The 26319-nt window shown below is 41.8% G+C and overlaps 1 protein-coding gene across 1 annotated transcript in view; it reads left to right on the forward strand.

The window, feature by feature from the left end:
- Positions 1–10587: 10587 nt before the first annotated feature.
- LOC307006403 (uncharacterized protein) overlaps positions 10588–26319 on the forward strand; it is a 34597-nt gene continuing 18865 nt past the window's right edge. Inside the window, exons 1-5 of the mRNA XM_079627342.1 lie at positions 10588–10673; positions 10927–10980; positions 11447–11766; positions 17165–18764; positions 21385–25614. Coding sequence (XP_079483468.1) covers positions 11733–11766; positions 17165–18764; positions 21385–21388 — 1638 coding nt within the window. The 5' untranslated portion in view covers positions 10588–10673; positions 10927–10980; positions 11447–11732 and the 3' untranslated portion in view covers positions 21389–25614. Of the gene's footprint in view, positions 10674–10926; positions 10981–11446; positions 11767–17164; positions 18765–21384 lie in introns of the transcript that reaches the window.

A 26319-nucleotide genomic window follows, 5' to 3' on the forward strand; every position in this document is an offset into this window, starting at 1 on the left:
GCGGGAGTAACATTCGCACTAGACTTTTTTATATTCAACTGGGTTTTATATTCAAATAGCGTTGAAAACCTGTGTAAATGTATGTACCAAGGTCCATTTATGTGCATAATAAAAAGAATACACTAGCCTATAAAATCGCATCAAAGTAATTATAAATGAACATTTGAACCTTCGTCTAAGCCGAAAGTACAAGACCTGAAACATCCTCACCATGTTCTCCAATGAAATATAAAACATAAAAATGGCAATAGCCAATTCTGGGTCCATAGCTGTGTACTCAAATATCAAATGAATTATCAGGATGGCTGTACTCTCGCACCGTTGCTTGGCGCCTGGAGCTGTAATCGGGAACACCTGGTTGCGCAATTAGGAAATTCCACGAAGGCTACAATCAAAGGACGCATAGGCTGCATAATTTGAAGTCCGCGGCCTTCGATTGATGCAGCCTTCACATTGGGACACAGCTATTGTCAGAGGTGTTGTGTGTGTCTGTGTATGTGGACTCAATATGTTTAGACTGCTAGGACCACATGTATTTTTATAAGGAACTGTGAACATCATTCGCCTTAGACCTTGAAAATGTGTGAAACTAGAGAAAGGTCAAAAGGGTTGCGATAGTCAAACTTACTGTCAGGGTTCTGCCCTGGCAGCTTTGTCTGTGTCTGTGTTTCATGTCTCTATGTTTGTGTTGTGCTTCAACATATGGCTCTGTCTTTGTTTGTGTTGGCCATGTGCTCCTTTGCTCCTGCCTCCTTGTTTCCCAGAACCACACCCTCTTGTCTAGTTAAGTCCTCGTTTACCTGAGTGTGTTCTCCTGTTCCTTGTCTGAGTGTGCTCACCTGTTCCTCTTGTGTTTTATTTGTAGAAGTTTCTTTTTTTCTTTAGCTGTGCCATCGGTCCTGTCTGTCTTGTCTCCTGTGTCTGTAGTTCCAGTCCTGTCCTGCTAGCAGAGCGTCCCTGGCTGCTTACACTCTTAGCTTTGGAGCAAGCCTGGTGCTGAGCCTGAGATCCCTGAGTGCTTTGCCTGTTGTACTTGAAGTTCCTGTCCGGCTATTGCTGGTATTCTCAGGTCTCATTCTGCTCTGCCATTACTTCTCTCCAGCCTACAGTCATCTTGTGCTAGTTACAACTGCTGCTCGGCTAGTTACAACGGCTGTCATTGTGTCTCATCCCTGCCTATTGTCTGGACTGTTCACCTCTCCCACCACATCTTGTCATCTGTCTACTGTTTGTCAATTAACATGTTAACACTCGTTCTGCATTTGAGCCCTCCTTCATAGACCCGTGACACTTACCAAATAAAGCTTTTGTCTATGTGCTGCATAGAATAGGTGTAAAAAGAAAATGGATATTTTGAATATGTGCTTCTGCAAGCCTATGTTAATGAAGGACTAGGATAAGTCCAAAGTTTGACCTTTAAGGGAATTGGCTGTAGTAGAATAACAGCCCATTGTTAAAAGGCGGCCCGGACCAGGGTTAGTATAAAAAAAGCCTTGGAGAGGTTTTTTTCGGGGCCACATTTCGGGTCTTTTACGTGTTTGTTATTTTTTCCTTTGTTTTTTCCCCCTTTGTATTATTCTGAATCTTTTTTAATAAAACAAAATCATGTTGTGGTGATTCGTAAAACTTTTTAAACAAGTCTAAGAGTATTTTTTCCTATCAATAATTCATGATTTTTTGTAATTAAATATTAATAAGAGGCACCACCGAGGACCCTGAATCGACATCCTTAATCTAAAGGTAAGAGCAATATTTGATTGCAGCAGATTATGGGTATGTTTGAGAATGATTTATAGGTTACAGCGGGAATACAGTGCATCTATCCATGATAAAAGTGCTCCACACTTCTCCAGGGGGTTAATAAAGATATTCTAAATAAATAAAGTTTAGCGATGCGTAAGAAAAATATCAATATTTACAACTTTATAGAGTAAAATAACTAGCTTCCGGCCAAACAGACATACGGATTTGACTTAAGTCAAAGCGCAACTTATGCGAGTAATGTGACATACTGCTGATATTTATGCTACGCCATTTCTGACGTCACAAGTTGCGCTTTAGGCGTATGGCCGAAAGCTAGAATTTTACTTTACACAAACTCATCGCTTTGCTTCAGAAGGCCTTTATTAACCCTCTAGAGCCGTGGAGCACTCAATGTGACAGAACCTCCCCCTCCGCAAGGCGCGGCCTCGCGCCATATTCCATCAGTGATGTCAGTCATGTCCAGTTTCTCTTCCTCTCATGTTTCCTGCAGTGATTGTGACTATTGTTGAGATCGCAGTGTTTGCTGCTCCTACTGTGATTCTTCTTCAGATCATCTGTGCAAGAAGAGCTGGTGAGTTTGAGCCGCACACAATCTGATGATTCACACTCATCTGATCTGGAACATCTGCAATCATGATAGAACACACACGAGAGGTCAGTCAATGCTTTTATTTTGCAGGGAGGAAGGACTCGCAGCACCCAGAGGAAATAGAGATGCCGACAATATTACAATAAAATACTGATGAGTTTACAGCCAATTTGCAACAATAACAGGATGTGAGGGTGGGTGCCCTGGTGGCTGACGAGGGTGTGGCTTACCCAGAGCAGGAAGCCTCCAGGTGGAGCCGGCACTTCAGGAGCCCAGGAAGGAGCCGGCAGTTCAAGGGAACAAGGCGAAGCCCGCAGTTCAAGGGAACAAATCGGGGCTGAGCATCTCAGGGACAGCTTCCATGGACGGGCTGACTCATGCGCGCCATCTTGTCAGAAGACTTAGGCTCGACAGGCATGACGTGAAGAATCTCAGGCTCAGCAGGCGTGACACGAAGAAACCGGCAAATCGGGGCTGAGCGTTTTAGGGACAGCTTCCGTATTGTGGGCTTGCGGGGCTCCTCATCCACAAATCCCACAGTAAATGATGAGCCGCTCACAAAAGGGCAAAGTCCAAATACTGCACAAGAGTGCAGTGAGGGGTATTGGCAGGCATGAGGTAGTAAATCGATTCATCAAGTCCATGGCGAAACATGTTTTTCAAGACCTTGTCACCAAAATCCACCCCATGGGAAAGCCCACAAAACTCCTCCACGTAGTCCTCAATCGGGCGGTCATTTTGGCTGAGACGGATTGCTGGGTCCATATTGGTCCAGTCTCTACTGCTGGATCCTTACGCCGGTTTCACACTGCATGCGCTAGAAGAGCGTCAGCAGCGCATAAGCAGTGCGTACAGTGAGCGGAAGCAGGACACGCGCGTTTTGCTTCCACACTGGCAGCGTTTGACACGCGAAACTGAACCGCGGCGTGTGTAGCTACAGACAGAGTAACCTACTCTATATGGGTAATTTAATAAAACTTGTCAAAAAAAACTTTAAAACTTACCATCTGCACCAAGAGCCACTGCAACTTCCTCCCATGCCTTTTCCTTTGCCTGTGAGTCTTTATAAAGTATGTTTCTTGGATCATAAATAATTGAACTTTCTCAACCTCCACAATGAGACGAGTGTCGTCCATAGTTATATTTTCAGGTGCACTCGACCACGCCTGACACCATGTGCTTTTATTTGATTGTCAGCATGACATCCTTGGCAATATATATATATATATATATATATATATATATATATATATATATATATAATATGTGTGTATGTATGTATGTGTGTGTATTAACATAAATATATTAAATTAATCTGTAAACTGGCAGTATAGGCCTACATCGATTAAACTTTGGTCAACAATTTTGTTTTGGACATTTAATTTTAAATTGATGAAGGTAATTTGATTGACTGTTTAAAACACAAGAGATCTCATCAATGTGCTTTTTGGGTGAAACTGCTGTGTGTTTTGGCCATGGAAAATGCATGGTCACTTTAATTCAGCGTAAGCGGCGCGTTAAAAATAGACTGGGCGCCGAAACTATCGCGGCACTGCTGTTCCTGCTCTGCTCCTGCTACGCGCTGCCGCGCCGCTTCTGCGTGCGGTGTGAAAGCATTCATTGAATAACATGGACGCCGAAAAAAATACGCGCAGCTCACGCGCCGCTGACGCTTGCGGTGTGAAACCGGCGTTAATGGGTCTGTTGTTGTGTTACGTAGTGGCTAAAGCAGAGGAGGAAGCATGATCCAAGTATGCAATAGTTCTTTATTAAATAAACTCAAAAGTTCACATAGATAGACACAGGAACAAGAACAACCAGGCAAATATCAATGACAACAGACTGAAACACAGGGCTTAAATACACAGCACAGATCAGGGGAAACGAGACACAGCTGGGACAAACAAATTCCTAATGACAAATTAACAAGACACACCTGTGCACAATGATCAGAGCATAAACAAATGACAAGACACATGGCATGATCACATGACAAACGGAATCACATGACAAGACAAAAGGCTTGTTCGGCTTGAACCGGCGCTGCACAGACCGATCAGTGAATGACATCAAAGTACCGCGAGAGTGATTTGAGAGCAGACGGGTCCGTATGCATTTGAATCGCTCTCGCGGTACTTTGATGTCATAAACCGATCGGTCTGTGCAGCGCCGGTTCAAGTCGAACAAGCCTATTGAAACATGACAACGACAAGAAACAAAACCCAAACAGTGACAATTTCAAACTCTTTTGAGTATAGTCATTTTATATTTATCTTATGTAAAGGTTATTTGTTTCTATATTCTATATTTCTATATTCATTTGACACTATTAACCAATAAATCCTGCACACTAAAAGCTGCACGAATAAATTTGCTAACCCCACAAATGGACCTATCTATGTAAACGATTTAGAAAAAGTTCCATCGATTCAGACTTTATGGGCCCTATCTTGCACCCAGCGCAATTTACTTTGTACACCGACGCATGTATCATTCCTATTTTGCACCCGACACACAGCGCACTTTTCCCTCCACAGACGCACGTCGGTAAATTAGGGAATGAACTTGCGCTCCCGGGGCAGTTCAGTGAAAAGAGGAGGTGTGTTCTGGCGCAAACGTTCCCTGGTGATATTCTGCAGATTCAGAAAACAATTCCGCCACAGACCAGGAAAAACCTAGTTATTCAGATGCTATTTTTTGCACTAAAAGCTTGTCGAACAGAGTCTGATTACTGGACTAATTCAAAAATATAGTTATCTTTCACGTCTTATTGTAGTATTACATTAAGCATCATATAGTATTGGCCGTCTCAATATGTGTGTGTGTATGCCAGTTCATCTTACTATTGACGTGTGGATAAATACAAATTACATTTGATTTTTTCCCCAAAGGCTTTAAAATACAAAATAGTATTTTGTATTTCAAATAGGTATTTTAAAAACATGTATCTGAAATACTGCCCATCCCTGCCCCTGCAGTCAAACCGTGTAAATTGTTTGGTTTTGATTTATTTTATTTTATATATTAGTAATTTGTATGTAAACTAGTAAACCTGTATTTAATAAAAATACATTTAATTAAAATTAAGAAGCTTGCCTGCCATAAGTCTCTGTTTTACAAAAGATTGAGCTGAACTTACCACAGAGAAGTCTTCTGTAATCTAATTACTGTTAGTATGAAAATTCAAATGCTTATTAATTAGAACAGATTTGACTTACTTTACCTAACCTTAGAATAATTAAAATGAAGTAAAAGGTGTTTAAAATTAAGCACCATAAAACAATATGAATAGCGTTTTACTCTTGGACCAATAGTGCTTTGTGGTGCTCTTTATTTTTAAACGTTTTAAAGGGGTGGTTGATTATGATTTCACTTTTCTAACTTTAGTTAGTGTGTAATGTTGCTGTTTGAGCATAAACAACATCTGCAAAGTTACAACGCTCAAAGTTCAAAGCAAAGGGAGATATTTGCTTTTAAACAGCTGGTAGAGACTACACGACATTCCTCCCGGGTTAGTGACATCACCAACCCTAACATGTACACAGTGGCGCAAAAAGATGGATAAAGCAAAAAAGCTGTCGGGGGCTAGAAAAAGAAAGAGCGAAAAGGAGATGGCAAGTAAATTGATGCGACATCAGCTAAATAAGTGGATGGTGAAAGGCAACAAGTAGGATTTAAAGTGTGACGTCCAGGCATGTAGGCCAAACTGGCTTTTTTTTGGGGTGGCGGCCAAACATCGGCGGCCCATTCGTTTTGTTTTGCTTGATTGGCGACGTTAGTGCCGGTGTAATGCATGAGGGAAGGGTCTCGTAAGGGCAGGTGGAGGGATGGAGGGTCTCGTACGGGCAGGTGGAGGGATGGAGGGTCTCGTAAGGGCAGGTGGAGGTAGGGCTGGGCGATAAAACGATAACGATAATTATCGCGATATAATTTTTCTCGATAAAACGATATCAAGAGTTCGATAAATGTTCGATAATGTTTTCTGGCCAAAAGCGGAACGAATCTCATTTGAACAGCGCGCGCCACACGGACCGTTTATCCGCTCGGCTCAAAGTCCAAACGGCAGCGCGAGCGCGAGCTCACTAGAGCAGACACGTTTACTCTGATCGGTCTCGGTCACTAGATCCAGTGAGAAGCGCTTGAATTCAGCGAGGAACACAAATGTCTCAGTGATTTAAACCAGTTTAAAGGCAGATGAACAGCGCTGACGAACAGGAGAAGCACTGTGTGCAGCAATACAGTCAGAAGCTTCTCCGTCTACACATTCCCATCATTTACCACGGATTTAACGTTACTGTAACGTTAGCCAAGTAATATTAACTGCATCATGAAATGTGGGATATATATATATATATATTGAATTGTATAATATTATTAATGTAGACGATGTATTGAAGGACTAATGGAATATAATTACAGTTTTTAATAATGTATTTAGGCTACTGGTTTTCATAAATACCATAGAAACCATAAAGTTACATTTTATCTGTGGTTATCATGATCTAAATGCATGATGCTGGATGACCAATGGTTCATTTTAATAAAACTAAATAATATTACATTTTACCAAATAAAAATAATGTTGTTACTTTTTTTTAACAAATGTTACTGTTTTTGTTAATGAACATAAATTGTATATATAGTAAATCTGCATCCTAACTCAAGCTAATACTACTGAAATAAAGATATTTATTTTGTGAAGGAAAAATTACAAATGTTTGAATGTTCTACCTCGGATGTGTGAAATGTTCACCTGTTTGGCAAGTGTTTGTCATGATAAAGAGTAGTTTAAAAACACAATGCTCTGGTTTCTACAGCTTTCACTTAGGAGTAAAAATCTGTCTTTAAACTTGAAATAAATAAAGATTTGACATTTATCGATAATTATCGATATCGACTGATATAAAAAAAAAATATTGTGATATTTTTTTTTGGCCATATCGCCCAGCCCTATCTTCAATAGGGAGGGATGGAGGGTCTCGTAAGGGCCGGTGGAGGGATGGAGGGTCTCGTAAGGGCAGGTGGAGGGATGGAGGGTCTCGTAAGGGCCGGTGGAGGGATGGAGGGTCTCGTAAGGGCAGGTGGAGGGATGGAGGGTCTCGTAAGGGCAGGTGGAGGGATGGAGGGTCTCGTAAGGGCAGGTGGAGAGATGGAGGGTCTCGTAAGGGCAGGTGGAGAGATGGAGGGTCTCGTAAGGGCAGGTGGAGGGATGGAGGGTCTCGTACGGGCAGGTGGAGGGATGGAGGGTCTCGTAAGGGCAGGTGGAGGGATGGAGGGTCTCGTACGGGCAGGTGGAGGGATGGAGGGTCTCGTAAGGGCAGGTGGAGGGATGGAGGGTCTCGTAAGGGCAGGTGGAGAGATGGAGGGTCTCGTAAGGGCCGGTGGAGAGATGGAGGGTCTCGTAAGGGCCGGTGGAGAGATGGAGGGTCTCGTAAGGGCAGGTGGAGGGATGGAGGGTCTCGTAAGGGCAGGAGGAGTGATGGAGGGTCTCGTAAGGGCAGGTGGAGAGATGGAGGGTCTCGTAAGGGCAGGTGGAGAGATGGAGGGTCTCGTAAGGGCAGGTGGAGAGATGGAGGGTCTCGTAAGGGCAGGTGGAGAGATGGAGGGTCTCGTAAGGGCAGGTGGAGAGATGGAGGGTCTCGTAAGGGCCGGTGGAGAGATGGAGGGTCTCGTAAGGGCAGGTGGAGAGATGGAGGGTCTCGTAAGGGCAGGTGGAGAGATGGAGGGTCTCGTAAGGGCCGGTGGAGAGATGGAGGGTCTCGTAAGGGCAGGTGGAGAGATGGAGGGTCTCGTAAGGGCAGGTGGAGAGATGGAGGGTCTCGTAAGGGCCGGTGGAGAGATGGAGGGTCTCGTAAGGGCAGGTGGAGAGATGGAGGGTCTCGTAAGGGCCGGTGGAGAGATGGAGGGTCTCGTAAGGGCAGGTGGAGGGATGGAGGATCTCGTAAGGGCAGGTGGAGGGATGGAGGGTCTCGTACGGGCAGGTGGAGGGATGGAGGGTCTCGTAAGGGCAGGTGGAGGGATGGAGGATCTCGTAAGGGCAGGTGGAGGGATGGAGGGTCTCGTACGGGCAGGTGGAGGGATGGAGGGTCTCGTAAGGGCAGGTGGAGGGATGGAGGATCTCGTACGGGCAGGTGGAGAGATGGAGGGTCTCGTACGGGCAGGTGGAGGGATGGAGGGTCTCGTACGGGCAGGTGGAGGGATGGAGGGTCTAGTAAGGGCAGGTGGAGGGATGGAGGGTCTCGTACGGGCAGGTGGAGAGATGGAGGGTCTAGTAAGGGCAGGTGGAGGGATGGAGGATCTCGTAAGGGCAGGTGGAGGGATGGAGGGTCTCGTAAGGGCAGGTGGAGGGATGGAGGGTCTCGTAAGGGCAGGTGGAGGGATGGAGGATCTCGTAAGGGCAGGTGGAGGGATGGAGGGTCTAGTAAGGGCAGGTGGAGGGATGGAGGGTCTAGTAAGGGCAGGTGGAGGGATGGAGGGTCTAGTAAGGGCAGGTGGAGAGATGGAGGGTCTAGTAAGGGCAGGTGGAGGGATGGAGGGTCTCGTAAGGGCAGGTGGAGAGATGAAGGGACTCTCCATGGCACCATTTCCAGGATTCAGCTCTGGGCTCCTCATCCTCAGTGATGATGATATACCAGTCTGCAGAAATGTCAGAATCCTACAGAAATGCACAAAACATAATAAAAACAGAAGTTAACAGCACAATGCCATTACAAGTAACTCAATTATCTTACTTTTTATTTTTATGTACGGTTTTCCTTTTATGAGCACAATAAACTTTTACATGTTGAGGTTGATGCTGATGTGTTAACTCACTTTTTATCCAACATAAATGTTCCTCAATTTATCAACAGTACCAATGGACAAATAAAATAGATAACATATGTTTAGTTACTTTATCATATAATATATAAGCAGTGTTGACCACAGTAAATTCTCCTACACAATAGGACACATACATCACTCACTCGGATGTCTATTTCATGTTGTGATGTGCTCGTCTGCGATACTTATCGACGATTTTCCTGCCAGATGTTAATAGACATTTAGCATCTTTAAGATGTATATGGTTTATGTAAATCCAATTTAGAGACGTGGTGGCGCCAATATTGTTGCTGCATACCCCTCTGACACTGGGTAGTTGCGCCCCTGAATTTACATAAGCCGCGTCCCCGTGAACACGCAGGGTTGCTGTAGTCGAGCACATTTATGAGTCAACAGTGCGTTTTTGCTAACCCTCAAAAAGTGACAACTTTAACATTCACAAATATCATGGAGTATTTTGAGCTAAAACTTCACACACACACATCAGAGATTTATTTTACATCTTGTGAAAAGGGCATTTTACCATCCCTTTAATCATTTTCAGTTTCTGCGCATGTAAAATGTTATTAGGCTATTTTACTTTATAGTGATTCATGTAGTTATCATAAGATCAAACTAGATTAATTTGGTCATAATATGCTGCTGTAATTATTTATCTGTAGTGGTTTATGAAGATGAGTGTCATCATTAGTGATTATTTTTGTGTTATTGATGTTTTATGTCATAGTGTGAGAAATAACAGTATTGTCTTACAATGGAGCAGTTTAATAGTCTTTAGTCATCTATCTGACTCAAATAATGTGTTTCTAACAGCAAACACTCAGAATAAAGTGAGATGATCTGCTGATGATCCTGAATGGCTTGTTGAATGAGTGTTGATAGTCTGAGGCTCATCAATATTAACAGATCTGCTGAAAACACTCTTTATTTCATGACAATAGTTCCTGTTTTCACCTCATTTATTATGCTGATGTCTCCAGATCTCCAGTACATTGTCACTTAAAGCTCATTTCATTGGTGTCAGCAGACTGAGGGGATTTGTTGGCTAAGTATGAAAGTTTATTTCTGTGTTTATGTTAATGAACTGTTTTTCTTACCATTATTTATATTTGGAAGAATTTAAATTATTTATATTATTTTCTATATTTCTAGATACCTGGATTTATAATGAAGAAGCAGAATATAATGTTAAGATTAGCAATATTTTTTTTTAATTGGCATCAGTTACTGTACGATGAATAGATAGACAGACATAAATGCTTATGTAACAGGTTAAAGAATCACAAATATTTTTGCAACCTTCCATTTTCTATTTTGTGGGTATGTGAGTTTATTTCACCATAATCTTGTATTGTTCAGTCACTTCATGGTAGCTCACAGGTTATTGGGAGAGTTGTTTGTCGTGTAAGTGCGCCCTCTATCGGACAGAGGCTGGCGGTGGTCATATACTGACTTAAAGCGTTCGTTTCTCAGTCTGCATTCTACTGGACTGAGAGAGGTACGTGTTCACATCAGTGCAATGTAAGCTTGAAATATACCGGTTGTAACTTTAGCTTTAGTGCACATGGTAACTTGTACGTGTATTATTGTATGATGAGTGCACATATTTAGTCGAGATCTGCTGTTTTGAGTGCTTAAGGAATTGCTAACATAGCTAGCCTCGTGGTTTGTTTTGCTGTAAGTTAGCGCTCGCCATTCTGTCGTCTTGTGATGAAGCCCACATGTTTCAGTTTTCCTTTTTCTTATGTTAGGCTGATTCTGAGTGGAGATAATCCTGAACTTTTGCTCTCTTTGAAATTTTACAGGTATGTACTTCCAATACCAGGATTAGAATATAAAGTGTTTATTTAAAAGTGTTCTTGTATTTATTGATGTTCAATGGCACTGAACAGCCCAGATGTAAAGCATACACATTTTGCTTCATGCATGTTACTGTGTTAACTAGTGAAAGGAAGATGGTTTATTTCATGTTGCATAATGTTAATGTAAAACATTAACATTATTACCCATAGTTAATAACGGAAATAACACGCAATATGACACATAGCCTACACATGATATACATAATGCGATATGATTTGTGAATGCGATTAAATATTCTTCTTGACTGAGAGAGACTGATTCTGATTGAAGATCGTCAGTGTCCTGTCATCAGTGCACCAGAACACAACGCAGTAGTCGGCGGGCGAAGTGCAGACCGCGCCAGCTACACTTAGAAGTGTCATTTATTATAAAAACAAACTCAGTAATTTATACTTTTGATTTTGGCAGATCAGCTCCTCAAACTCTGGAATTCATCATCAGTGGAGCTCCTCCCACTCTAATCATATCATCAGTGAAGCTCCTCCCCCTGCAATCACATCATCAGTGAAGCTCCTCCCCCTGCAATCACATCATCAGTGAAGCTCCTCCCATATTAATTCAGCAATAAATACTGTAAATCCCCGTCAGCTACAAGTGAAGACGAGCATGAAAGCATCAGGAAGAGCTGAAATCTGCAGAGACTGAGTTTATTAAAGAGGACAGTGAGAACACGAGTGATCCAGAACCCTGCAGAATGAAACACACTGAAGATCCTGAAGAACAAAGAGGTTGGTGTTTATTCTTCATTCATTCATGATGCTGAAGAACATTCATGTTAGAAACATTCAAGCACTTCTTCACATTTAGATAAACAGTTACACTATGAAATGGTGCAGAATGTTCTGGGTTTTCTTCAACAAATGGTCAGTAAAGGGAGATTTGAGACACTTTTATATTGATGATCAATATTAGATCAAGCTAAATACTATTTGACATTTACATTTATTTTATATCTGGTGTCCAATTTGCAACAACATTACCAGAATTTTATGCATTTTCAACATAGTTAAAAATATATATTTTTAGGAATAATCAGGAAACACCAAGTTACTGATAAAGTTGTATTTGTCAAATATCATACAAGTTATTCATAGTTCTAGAGATTCTTCTTACAGTGACTTTGGTAACAGGGTTGATGAATACAGTCAATGCTACAGTTTGTGTGAAAATGGATTGAGATTATTCTCTTGTCTTCCCATCATGCAGTAGAAAGAGCTCAGATGATGTCACAATTTTAAGAGATGCTCTATTTAACATATAACTAATAATAATTAACAAAATAAACAATCCACTCCACTTGAATGCTAAACACTTGTTATTTCTCACAGGGTTATTCACTTGAGCTTGTGTTTCTGGTGTCCCACTTTCACATGCGCATGAATGGAAGTCTATGTAGGAAAAGTCTAGTGTGAACGGCCAATAATAATTAAAACGTTTTTAGTAAAATAAATATCAATCTCAAAGTTGGTGACAAAACATAGCAGTATTGTATATTTTACCGTATTTTCCGGACTATAAGTCGCATCAGTCAAAAAATGCCTTTGTGAAATTTATTTCACAAAATCCAAGACCAAGAACAGACATTAATCTGGAAAGGCAAGTTATTCAGCTCCACAACAGCACACAGAACAACAGCTGAATAGTGTCCGGCATGTTAGCGTAACGCAGGGTTTCTCGCAGCACTTTGGAACTGGCGGCCGCATAAGCAACACACGCCTGCCGCCATAACTACGTCGTCAACAAAAATGTATATGCCTATGAGCGATATCCGCCGTAGGGCTGTGCGATATTGAAGAAAAATGCGATAACTCCTTCAATAATGCGATATTCAATATGCGATACGATAATGCTTAAAGTGTGTAAAAATAAACTTAAATTATCTTTAAAATATATTTAAAATGATATTACCTACATGTGTTTCACATTCTTTTTATGACAAGAAAACATCCTTATAACTTCTGAAAGTGAACATCAGTGTTTTACTGTAGCATAAGAAGTGTTATTTTAACATCAGTGTAAACCACAGGGTTTCACATATAAAAACGAATAAATTGTTATTCATCTGTTGCAGAAAAGCAACAAGAACAACTAAAACAAAATAGAAACGATTTACAGGCCAGAGTTTCTAGTTGTAACATGTTTGCAGTGTTGAGCGATGTAGCCAATCACAGACGTGTTGATTTCTTGAACGCAATGGCCAATCAGAAGCATTTAACCCTCTGGGGACCAAAAATGCGCCGGCGCGTTTTCCTCATATAGCAGTAAAATAGACTTAAAATACTCCCGTCATTTTTTGTCATACAGGCTTAAGATATATGAAAAAATAAACTGTTAAATGTCTTCTTTTTATGGGTTCACTTAAAGTCGAAATAAAACATTGTGCTTTTGTAAAATAAAGTAAACCGGGTTTGCTTTCTGCCTTTCCGTCTCCGTGAACTTTTTTTCTAGAGCACGTCTGTAAACTTAAACAAAACTCAGCGAATACTATTCACTCAGACATGAGCTATATATCTCTATAATCATTTAAGTGTGTATTTTCAAATTATCTAATTCAAAACTAAAACAAATATTCTCTGTTTATGTAATCTATATAAAAAGAGAGAGAGATCAGCCGTTCTCATTATCGTTCTGGCAGCTCATTACTCTGCTAATGCGACACGCCCATCGACAGCGCGCGCTATTCAAACTGAAGCAACACATGCAAACCAGTCAACGCCCACAACAGCTGGACAACACACTCGCTGTGAGGAATAATAATATCGTGATAATCCTGGAAATTTTACCTCAAACGTGCTGGAGTAGCCTAACAACGGATCCAGCTGCAGATGATCAGTAAGTGCTTTGTTCTAATCGCGATATGAAATGGTGTCTGTAAACCGCAAAAGACTGTTCAAATATGAATCGCGATATGAAATGGTGTCTGTAAACCGCAAAAGACTGTTCAAATATGAATCGCGTTTCTGTGTTTGAATGAATGAACGGCACAGATGCATGTTGTTGTTTACTACAGCTCGCGCGTGTCTGTGTGGGAATGAATTTAGCTTTTTCTGCACAATCGCAGGCTGGAGCACTGCTATATTTTTCTTTTTAAGGCCATACTTTGTAAACTGCCTCCTTACTTATGCTCTCTTCTGACTCTTAAAGTCACTACCAGGAAATGTAATCTTAGATCATATGGGCAAATCATGTATGATATAAATAAAACATAATAAACAAAACAAACAAAACAAATCGGTCTCACCAGCTCCGGTGAATCAGTCCAGCCATCCGCCTGGGAAGGTTATTTTGTCGCGTCCTCAATTTGGTAACGGACTCGTCTTCCACTCATTACAAACGGCGTTTAGGTCACATGTAGTCTGTTTTCCCAGTTGGAATGCTTTCTTTCTTTCTCCCACACAAGAGACAACAGTTTACAAATGCTAGTAGCATGCAGCACTGAGTACGGGCGCCACTACCTCTGGTTTCACACACCCTTTCCTTCAGACCGTCCCCTATATATACAAGTTTGGGTGCGCGGTGATAAGCGTATCGGCCGAACAGTGGCCTAATACCAAACACCCTTCATATACCATTACACACAGTGGAAGTAAACATGAAAAAAAATACATATAAATAAGTACATATACATATCACTCAGATATTATATGAAACCTACAGACCTATATGCACTCAATTAAATACTTAAACTCCTTGACGAATTTTAATAAATATACCTAAACTAATGTGGCAGTGTCACAATATCATGCCGCACTAAGATTTGTAACTAATTCCAGTTTCCGTACTCATCATTGTCGCTTGTATGAGAGTGTGTGTTGGCCATCTCTGCACAATCGCAGGCTGGAGCACTGCTATATTTTTCTTTTTAAGGCCATACTTTGTAAACTGCCTCCTTACTTATGCTCTCTTCTGACTCTTAAAGTCACTACCAGGAAATGTAATCTTAGATCATATGGACAAGTCATGTATGATATCCCACGAACGCGAACTGTCTTCGGTGAACGTGCCTTTAAAGTTTTTGCACCTTTTTCCAGGTATAAATTGCAGAATCAGCTAAAATTTGACTGTTTACCGACAATGACACAATTTAAAATGAGGATAAAGGACTATTTGAGGACTAAATGCACATGTGCTGTTACTGAGCGCTGCTGGTGATTATGTTGAGATTGTTAAATTGCCAAAATGTATTTTTTTTTGTTAAATGTTTGTAAATATATTTTTAATATGGAACTATTATTCTGCTGTCTTGGCCAGGACTCCCTTGAAAAAGAGATTCTGAATCTCAATGGGATTATTTCCTGGTAAAATAAAGGTAAATAAATAAAAATATTCCAAAACTTTCTGAAAATACGAATGAGAATTAACTGCACAATTACTAGAAATGTTTACCTTGGATATTATACAATTTGCAAGCATACAGTTTGTGGAAAAATAAACTTTTTTTTTTTCAAGGTGTGTGTGTGTGTGTGTGTGTGTGTGTGTTGTCTTTACATTCTTTCTTGTAGCCACAGTGACACCTAAGGCTCATTAGTATGCAGCATTAGCAGGTCTTTGTCTTCAGGTGTGAATTAGGACATTATTCATGACCTTGTTGGATCATTCACGCCCACCTGCATATTGCCTTTCCAAACAAAAAGTGTCTTACAAAATTTAAATCAATCTATTGTTTAATGTGAACGATTAGCCCGGATGATTTTCAGATAATTTTGAAGTAAACACTTTAGCTGACAACATCCATAAGTCAAAAGTATTGTGGGAATATGTGAAGTTGGTCGTTTGTGGTCTTATATCAGACAATTTAATTTTGAGTTTTTTGAATAACCACGCATAAATAATATTCTAAAATGCAAACATGTACATACATGTTGCTCACATATTATGATAGCCATGTCCGTGCTAAATAGAGTGTAATTACACCTTTGCCATTAATATGTTTATATGTTTATAAGTTTATATACAACCAACTGGAACTGGACAAATTCTCTGATTCATTCTGAACTTCTAACTTCCAATCTGTATTGTAAAAAGCGCTATATAAATAAACTTGACTTGACTATAAGCAACTGAAAAAAATACAAATATCAGGGCATGTCAAAACATCTCAAGGACCCCAAAAACACCTTGGTCCCCAGAGGGTTAATCCCCTCACGGCTCAAAACTGACTTTTTATTCAGTGCTGAATTCTGCATACTGGCAAATCCTCTGATTATAAAATATATTATGAAAGATTCATTGTGCAGTCAGCTTCATTGATCATAACAGAGATGTATGAGATCGCGATGAACTGATGTCAGCTTTATAGAAATTATTAAGGGAGCACGCATTCAGTCATGGCAAACCATGCACGCAGCCTGCGTGCTTTTATGTTAAATTAACAGTGGATTGTGAATGTTAATGCTTTAATAACAAATAATTTATCAGGAGCATTTTTGCTGATGTGTATGGTGGCGACACGTAGGCTAACACAAAGTTAAGTTACACAAAAGTTACGTTACATCTAAACTAACACATTTTCTGTGGGAAACCCTGCTAAATTAACACAAGCCAGCGAGTCCAACAAGTTACCGGTAAGCAAGTTCACCAAGCTCCCGAACTCATCCCACAACACTGAATACATTGAGTTCTTCCTCGGTGTCGCTTCTGAACAACTCCGCCAACTAGAGCGCCCTCTCGCGGCTGTAGACGGTAATGTTTTCTCTTGGTTCATATCAGTCAGTATGAATTCATTTTGATATATAAGTCGCACCTGACTAAGTCGCAGGACAGCAAAACTATGGAAAAAAAGTGCGACTTATGGTCCGGAAAATACGGTAATGTTATATCATGTTAGATAATTGTGTCATTGATCAAATATATTTAATAGTTCTTGCTAAAGAAACATGGGATTCGTGCCTATAATGTTTTACAAATAATAATTGGAAGATAAATTTCCCTCATTCATGGAAAATTTCAAGGACATAAAATCAATTTATAAAAAGTCATGAAATTATCATAATATTTTATAGCAGTTGTCTACTTTCTACCATTACATCAGGGCTCACTTTCATGTCCTTTCACTTTATATTTTTCTCTTTGAAGATAAATATTTGAATGTACTGAAAATTAAATGTAATATTTTTTTCCTGTCAGACCCGATGGAAGAGAGCGAGGAGAGTGAAGAACTGAGAGAAGTGGAGGAGGAGAGTGAAGAACTGAGAGAAGTGGAGGAGGAGAGTGAAGAACTGAGAGAAGTGAAGGAGGAGAGTGAAGAACTGAGAGAAGTGGAGGAGGAACATCATGTCCAACCTGGAGGAAAACCCTTGAGTCGCTCAAAGACTAAACAGACATTTTTAAAGAAAAGAAGAGCCAAGAAATCTTTCACCTGCACTCAGTGTGGAAAGAGCGTTACGACCAAATCTAATCTTGAGATTCACATGATGATCCACACTGGAGAGAAGCCGTTCTCATGTGATCAGTGCGGGAAGAGTTTCAGTCGATCATCAAACCTTAATGATCACATGAGGATCCACACCGGAGAGAAGCCGTTCTCATGTGATCAGTGCGGGCAGAGTTTCAGTCAATCATCATCCCTTAATGTTCACATGAGGATCCACACCGGAGAGAAGCCGTTCTCATGTGATCAGTGCGGGCAGAGTTTCAGTCAATCATCATCCCTTAATGTTCACATGAGGATCCACACCGGAGAGAAGCCGTTCTCATGTGATCAGTGCGGGCAGAGTTTCAGTCAATCATCATCCCTTAATGATCACATGAGGATCCACTCCGGAGAGAAGCCATTCACATGTGATCAATGCGGCAGAACATTTCTTAGCTCATCAAAGCTGAAGACACACCTGACAGTTCATACGAAGGAGAAGCCGTATTCATGTTCTGTGTGTGGAAAGAGTTTTTCACAGCGGCAATATTTACATACACATGAGAAAACTCACACTGGTGTGAGAGAGTACATGTGCTTTGAGTGTGAGAAGACTTTTACTAGAGCGGGCCATTTAAAACAGCACCAGAGAATTCACACTGGAGAAAAACCTTACAAGTGTTCACACTGTGACAAGAGATTCAGTCGATCAGCAACTCTGAGATCACATGAGAGGATCCACACTCTCAGCAGAGAGAAGCCGCACACGTGTGATCAGTGCGGGAATAGTTTCAGTCAATCATCATCCCTTAATGTTCACATGAAGATCCACTCCGGAGAGAAGCCGTTCTCATGTGATCAGTGCGGGAATAGTTTCAGTCATTCATCATCCCTTAATGTTCACATGAGGATCCACTCCGGAGAGAAGCCGTTCACGTGTGATCAATGCGGGAAAACATTTATCTGTGCATCAAACATGAAGACACACCTGACAGTTCATACGAAGGAGAAGCCGCATTCATGTTCTGTGTGTGGAAAGAGTTTTTCACTGCTGCAATCTTTACATACACATGAGAAAACTCACACTGGTGTGAGAGAGTACATGTGCTTTGAGTGTGAGAAGACTTTTACTAGAGCGGGCAATTTAAAACAGCACCAGAGAATTCACACGGGAGAAAAACCTTACAAGTGTTCACACTGTGACAAGAGATTCAGTGTGTCATCATCTCTGAAAACACATGAGAGGATCCACACTGGAGAGAAGCCGCACACGTGTGATCAGTGTGGAAAGAGTTTCTCTATTAAAAGTTCCCTGAAGCGACACATGAAGATCCATACAGTGGAGAAACCACTTAAACACAGTCTGAGATCACGGTAAGTAATAATAATAATAATAACATGTTTATTTTATATAGCGCCTTTCAGAAGATGCAAGGTTGCTTTACAATAAATTACACAAACACATGACATAGAAACATGACATAGAAATGATACATATAAACTGTGAAGGATAACATAGTAGAAAGAGGTACATGTAGAATCAGAACATTGAGTCAGGGGTCGGGGAAACAAGTGACAAAAAAATATATTTTAATGTGGGTTTTGAAGTCATGTAGTGATGAGAGATTACGGATATGTTGTGGAATGGAGAGTTGGGGCAGCGGTGCAAAGTTCCCTTCCACCAAACGGTGCTAGGATCGTGGGATCGTCAACAGACCGCTATCAGAAGATCTTTGTGTGCGAACGGGAGTATGTATGGATGAGATCAGAAATATAGTTGGGGGCAAGACCATGGAGTGCTTTGAATGTAATAAGGAGTATCTTGTACTGAATGCGATAGCGAATGGGTAACCAATGTAGACTGCGTAAAATCGGAGTAATGTGGGAAGATATCTCTGTGTAAGTGAGGACTCTGGCGGCAGAGTTCTGGATATATTGAATTTTATTTAATGATGAATTGGGTAAGCTATAGAAAAGTGAATTGCAGTAGTCAAGCCGTGAACTAGGGTCTCAGCATCACTGATGTTAAGAAATGGACGCAAGCGTGCAATATTGCGAAGGTGGAAGAAAGGCAGACTTAGTGAGCAAGGAGATGTGAGGAAGGAAGGAAAGAGAGGAATCAAAGATTATAACCAGGTTTTTGACAGTGGTGGAGGGTTGAACCAGAACTCCAGCAATATTGACATGTCAACACAGACACGGGATGTAGTTTGAGGTCAACCAATAAGAAGTAAATCTGTTTTATCTGTGTTAAGTTTAAGAAAATTTCTGGTCATCCAAGCATTTATTTCATCAATACAAGTTGGGAAAGGAGCATTGCGTTGAGAATGGATGTATAATTGGGTATCATTTGCATAGCAGTGGAATTTGAAGCCATGTTGACGGATGATATTACCTAATGGGAGCATGTAGATGATGAAGAGAAGAGGCCCAAGAACAGAACCCTGAGGAACACCGTGCGGGACAGAGGCAGAAGTGGACTTAGACTGGCGGATGGAGATGTAATGCTGGCGATCGGACGGGTAGGAGGTGAATCAGGATAGGGCAGTTCCAGAAATACCAAGAGCAGAGAGTCGTGAAATGAGAATACTATGAGAGATTGTAGCAAATGTAGAGGAAATGTCTAGAAGAATTAGAATACTGGTGGAGCCGGAGTCAGTGGCCACAAGGAGATCATTAACAACCCTAAGAAGTGCAGTCTCAGTGCTATGGAGGGTGCGAAAACCGGATTGAAAACATTCATAGAGGTTGTTGGATGACAAATGAGTTTGAAGTTGAGCAGCAACCAGTTTCTCAAGTAGTAGTGACGGCAGCAGTTTTTAGTTCAAGAGGAACAACACCACTGCTGAGAAGTTGAGAGATGAGAAGTGAAATCGATGGTGAAATAACGTGTGCACATTTTTTTAAGTAAAGTAGTCGGTGCAGGATCAAGATGACAGAAGGATGAGTTTGCTTTGTTGATTAGCTCAGAGATATAAGCAGGGGTTGGAGGGGCAAAATCAGTGAGAGTACCAAGTGTAGAAGTGGTGAGGAGGTCATGCGTGAGAACCGTAGAGATCATGGATGGGAAGAGATTATAGATACTAGTGATGCTCCGATTGATCGGCGAACCCAAAAAGCGCAGATCAAAAAAGCCAATCATGTGATGTAAATTACTCGCGTGACTTTTTTCAACCTGCATGCGCGGCGCACGGGCACACAACAACAGACCGGAGCTTGCCAATGGCAACATGACTTCTCCTTCTCCCGTCTGAAAGTTTTTCAAAGTGTCCGACAAAAAATAGCCATTTGCAATGTATGTCGTGCTGAAATCCCTTTCGGCACTTTAACACCAATAACATGATTAGGCATCTTCGAACGGATTTTCATTCGAGGTCTTAAATTTCATTAAGTCAGATCTAAAAAAGGTTTTACCCTTGTTCATTTCCAGAAACGCTGGCCGCTGAAAGTCATTACAAAGTAGCAAAAAAAGTAGTCGTAGCCTACAAAGCGGAGCTCTAGAGATCTGCATTGCGTATGCAGCATGAGTCCAATACAATCTTCTGTTCTGAACAGTTGTATTTCACTCATTAATCTGACTATGCATCCGTGCATTTAATCGCCATTGGCTCGTGTGATAGTAATATGGATCTTAGAATCAATTATATCACTTAAAATACTACTATCAACAACTATAGGAGATTATTTTCGACTTTCTCCGGCTCCCTGCACCGGGTGTAATGTGAAACCGGAAGTGTCTATGCGCACACTCGCTGTTCGGACATCCAACATGGCGGCCACGTGCAACTAGCCAATAAATATTGGAGATCATAGGATTATGAACTCTTCTGACAAATCTTCTTCTGATAAATTCCCTAAAAAAAAATTTTCTTCTGAAGAAATGTTATATATTAACGACTATCTGCATGCTTTGAAAGTAACGGATGGAGATGACCTAGAAATTAGAAATGTTAATGTAACAGACAAGCTGATATTTTGATGGACTATCTTATAGTTGAACAGCTCCAGAGACACAAAGAGAGCTCGCAAGACGGGGAAGAAGGAGAGAAAGGCGAAGATCACCCACTGAGGCTCGACTCCCTAAGAACGGACGGATTCATCGTGCTCAGCAGTTAATTAAAATTATCGCACAAGTTGAGCGATTAAATAGGAAAATAATACACAGTGCAAACTGAAATAAACTGCTCAAATGAGGATGTTGAATTTGCAGGACAAGCTCAAATTATTTAAAGCCTAATTTGAGCTTGGCCTACGAACTTATGGCCCATTGTCAGAGGTGTTGTGTGTGTCTGTGTATGTGGACTCAATATGTTTAGACTGTTAGGACCACATGTATTTTTATAAGGAACTGTGAACATCATTCGCCTTAGACCTTGAAAATGTCCGAAACTAGAGAAAGGTCAAAAGGGTTGCGATATTCAAACTTACTGTCAGGGTTCTGCCCTGGCAGCTTTGTCTGTGTCTTTGTTTCATGTCTCTATGTTTGTGTTGTGCTTCAACATATGGCTCTGTCTTTGTTTGTGTTGGCCATGTGCTCCTTTGCTCCTGCCTCCTTGTTTCCCAGAACCACACCCTCTTGTCTAGTTAAGTCCTCGTTTACCTGAGTGTGTTCTCCTGTTCCTTGTCTAAGTGTGCTCACCTGTTCCTCTTGTGTTTTATTTGTAGAAGTTGTTTCTTCTTTTTTTTAGCTCTGCCATCGGTCCTGTCTGTCTTGTCTCCTGTGTCTGTAGTTCCAGTCCTGTCCTGCTAGCAGAGCGTCCCTGGCTGCTTACACTCTTAGCTTTGGAGCAAGCCTGGTGCTGAGCCTGAGATCCCTTTGTGCTTTGCCTGTTGTACTTGAAGTTCCTGTCCGGCTATTGCTGGTATTCTCAGGTCTCATTCTGCTCTGCCATTACTTCTCTCCAGCCTACAGTCATCTTGTGCTAGTTACAACTGCTGCTCGGCTAGTTACAACGGCTGTCATTGTGTCTCATCCCTGCCTATTGTCTGGACTGTTCACCTCTCCCACCACATCTTGTCATCTGTCTACTGTTTGTTAAAAAACATGTTTACACTCATTCTGCATTTGAGCCCTCCTCCATAGACCTGTGACACTTACCAAATAAAGCTTTTGTCTATGTGCTGCATAGAATAGGTGTAAAAAGAAAATGGATATTTTGAATATGTGCTTCTGCAAGCCTATGTTAATGAAGGACTAGGATAAGTCCAAAGTTCAACCTTTAAGGGAATTGGCTGTAGTAGAATAACAGCCCATTGTTAAAAGGCGGCCCGGACCAGGGTTAGTATAAAAAGCCTTGGAGAGGTTTTTTTCGGGGCCACATTTCGGGTCTTTTACGTGTTTGTTATTTTTTTCCTTTTTTTTTTTTCCTTTGTATTATTCTGAATCTTTTTTAATAAAACGAAATCATGTTGTAGTGATTCGTAAAACTTTTTAAACAAGTCTAAGAGTATTTTTTTCCTATCAATATTTCATGATTTTTTGTAATTAAATATTAATATTAGCAAATGCCTAGTTCATTCGAATTCCATATTGAATTGGTTAGAGGCACCACCGAGGACCCTGAATCGACATCCTTAATCTAAAGGTAAGAGCAATATTTGATTGCAGCAGATTATGGGTATGTTTAAGAATGATTTATAGGTTACAGCGGGATAAAAATACAATACAGTGCATCTATCCATGATAAAAGTACTCCACACTTCTCCAGGGGGTTAATAAAGATATTCTGAAGTTTAGCGATGCGTAAGAAAAATATCAATATTTAAAACTTTATAGAGTAAAATAACTAGCTTCCGGCCAAACAGACATACGGATTTGACTTAAGTCAAAGCGCAACTTATGCAAGTAATGTGACGTACTGCTGATATTTATGCTACGCCATTTCTGACGTCACGAGTTGCGTAAGTTGCACTTTAGGCGCAAGTAGACTGCGTATGGCCGAAAGCTAGAATTTTACTTTATTTACTTTACACAAACTCATCGCTTTGCTTCAGAAGGCCTTTATTAACACTCCAGAGCCGTGGAGCACTCAATGTGACAGAACCTCCCCCTCCGCAAGGCGCAGCCTCGTGCCATATTCCATCAACAGGATGTGAGGGTGGGCGCCCTGGTGGCTGACGAGGGTGTGGCTTACCCAGAGCAGGAAGCCTCCAGGGTGGAGCTGGCACTTCAGGGGCCCAGGAAGGAGCCGGCAGTTCAGGGGAACAGGGCGTAGCCGGTAGTTCAGGGGAACAGGGTGGAGCCGGCAAATCAGGGCTGAGCATCTCAGGAACAGCTTCCATGGACAGGCTGACTCATGCGCGCCATCTTGTCGGAAGACTCAGGCATGACGTGAAGAATCTCAGGCTCGGCAGGCATGACACGAAGAAGCTCAGGCTTGGCAGGCATGATGAGAAGAACAGGATGGAGCCGGCAGTTCAGGGGCTCAGGGTGGAGCCGGCAGTTCAAGGGAACAAGGCGGAGCCCGCAGTTCAAGAGAACAGGGCGTGCCGGCAGTTCAGGGGAACAGGCCGTAGCCGGCAGTTCAGGGGAACAGGGCAGAGCATCTCAGGGACAGCTTCCGTGGACGGGCTGACTCATGCGCGCCATCTTGTCGGAAGACTCAGGCTCGACAGGCATGACGTGAAGAATCTCAGGCTCAGCAGGCATGACACGAAGAAGCTCAGGCTTGGCAGGCATGATGAGAAGAACAGGATGGAGCCGGCAGTTCAGGGGCTCAGGGTGGAGCCCGCAGTTTAAGGGAACAGGGCGTAGCCGGCTGTTCAGGGGCTCAGGGCGGAGCCGGCAGTTCAAGGGAACAGGACAGAGCCGGCAGTTCAAGGGACCAGGGCGTAGCCGGCAGTTCAAGGGAACAGGGCAGAGTTGGCAGTTCAAGGGAACAGGGCAGAGTTGGCAGTTCAAGGGAACAGGGCAGAGTTGGCAGTTCAAGGGAACAGGGCGTAGCCGGCAGTTCAGGGGAACAGGGCATAGCCAGCAGTTCAGGGAAACAGAACGGAGCCGGCAAATCGGAGCTGAATGTTTTAGGGACAGCTTCCGTACTGTGGGCTTGCGGGGCTCCTCATCCACAAAGCCCACAGTAAATGATGAGCCGCTCACAAAAGGGCAAAGTCCAAATACTGCACAAGAGTGCAGTGAGGGGTATTGGCAGGCATGAGGTAGTAAATCGATTCATCAAGTCCATGGCGAAACATGTTTTTCAAGACCTTGTCACCAAAATCCACCCCATGGGAAAGCCCACAAAACTCCTCCACGTAGTCCTCAATCGGGCGGTCATTTTGGCTGAGACGGTAGAGACGGATTGCTGGGTCCATATTGGTCCGGTCTCTACTGCTGGATCCTTAATGGGTCTGTTGTTGTGTTCCGTAGTGGCTAAAGCAGTGGAGGAAGCATGATCCAAGTATGCAATAGTTCTTTATTAAATAAACTCAAAAGTTCACATAGATAGACACAGGAACGACCAGACAAATATCAACGACAACAGACTGAAACACAGGGCTTAAGGCTGGTTCACACGGCAGGATAATTAGCCGATTTTAGCCCCGATTCACCCTGTAGGGTGCTACCCCTTTAAGGACGTTGATTCTGTGTGCACATGTGATCGCCTAGGAAGAGGCGCAGGTAGAAAAAGAACTGAACCGAACTGAGTGAGAAAGCCATGTTGATGCTCAGGCCGATTTTCTAATGTTCTATAACAATTACAGTTAAAATCTTAGTCTAAACTATATATTCCCAGCGTGGTGAGTAACATTTTGTTGTTATAAGTGTATTGATAAAACTATGAAGATCGCTATTTGCGATTAATGCTATATTAGTTTGTTTATTATATTTGGTTTGATATTTATAGTTAAAATTTCCTATTGAAATATTCATGCAATATATGTTGTATTTATTTGTTAAACAGAGTTACGTGTTGTAATACAGTGATTGTTTTATAGAAATCTGTATAGACAGTTGTATCACACATATGTGATGTTTCATGCTAATATATCACACGTGATATATGCTGTAGGGGATATCTTTGATTTATAAGTATATATACTTTAGTTTAATATGTTTATTATCTAAGCAGATGTTATGTTTGTAGAAATTTATTTGGAGAAGTGAAAATTACTAATTGTGAATTGTTTGTGTTTACAGTTTGACCGCGCACATATACACATAAATACTTCCAACTACAACTAAATTGCAACAAAAAACGTAATGTGTATATTGTGAGTTCTGCACAAGAGGAATAAAAAAAAAAAAAAAACAAGATTTAAGTTAATGTTATCATTTTATGGGTAACACACCCCTTCCGACGATCTTAAGGATGCTCCGATTATCGTAAAATAATCTGATCAGATATTCCTGCCGTGTGTGGTGTGTTAAGACTGCTCTCGTCTGCTCGGAAGGACGTCCCGACCGCTCCGATCTCAAATCGGGGATATCCAACATGTTGGATTTATTTGGCCCGATTTCTCCTCGTGTGTGGTGTCCCCCGGGGACAAACGAGCAAGCAGCCTGTGGACTGTGGCGTGTAGCCAATCAGAAAGCGAGGTGACGAGGCGGCGAGGAAGCACCGGGAAACAAAATCAAAACAGCCGGCGACATGGCGCACCAGAAAGTCCGGTGGACGTCGGAGATGGAGGATAACGGGTTTTTTTCGGTTAAAAACAAACTATCGCCACTGCATCCTCTTCGTCCGCCATGATTGTTTACTCTGAAGTCACGTTTGATCTCGAGGGATTTTGCGAGATTTCCCGTCTGACCTGGGAATGCTCGGGAGTCAAATCGGTTCGTGTGTGATGTGTTGATGTTGCCGTGTGTTGCGCACCACACACTGTACGACCAAAACTGTTAGACCCGTGATTTTTTATCGCCGTGTGTGGGGTCTCTCAGGTTTGGAAAATCGGCCGACCATTTTTAAATCGTCCTGTGTGAACCAGGCTT

The sequence above is a fragment of the Phoxinus phoxinus genome (assembly GCF_949152265.1).
Source record: "Phoxinus phoxinus genome assembly, chromosome: 1".
NCBI lineage: Eukaryota > Metazoa > Chordata > Actinopteri > Cypriniformes > Leuciscidae > Phoxinus > Phoxinus phoxinus.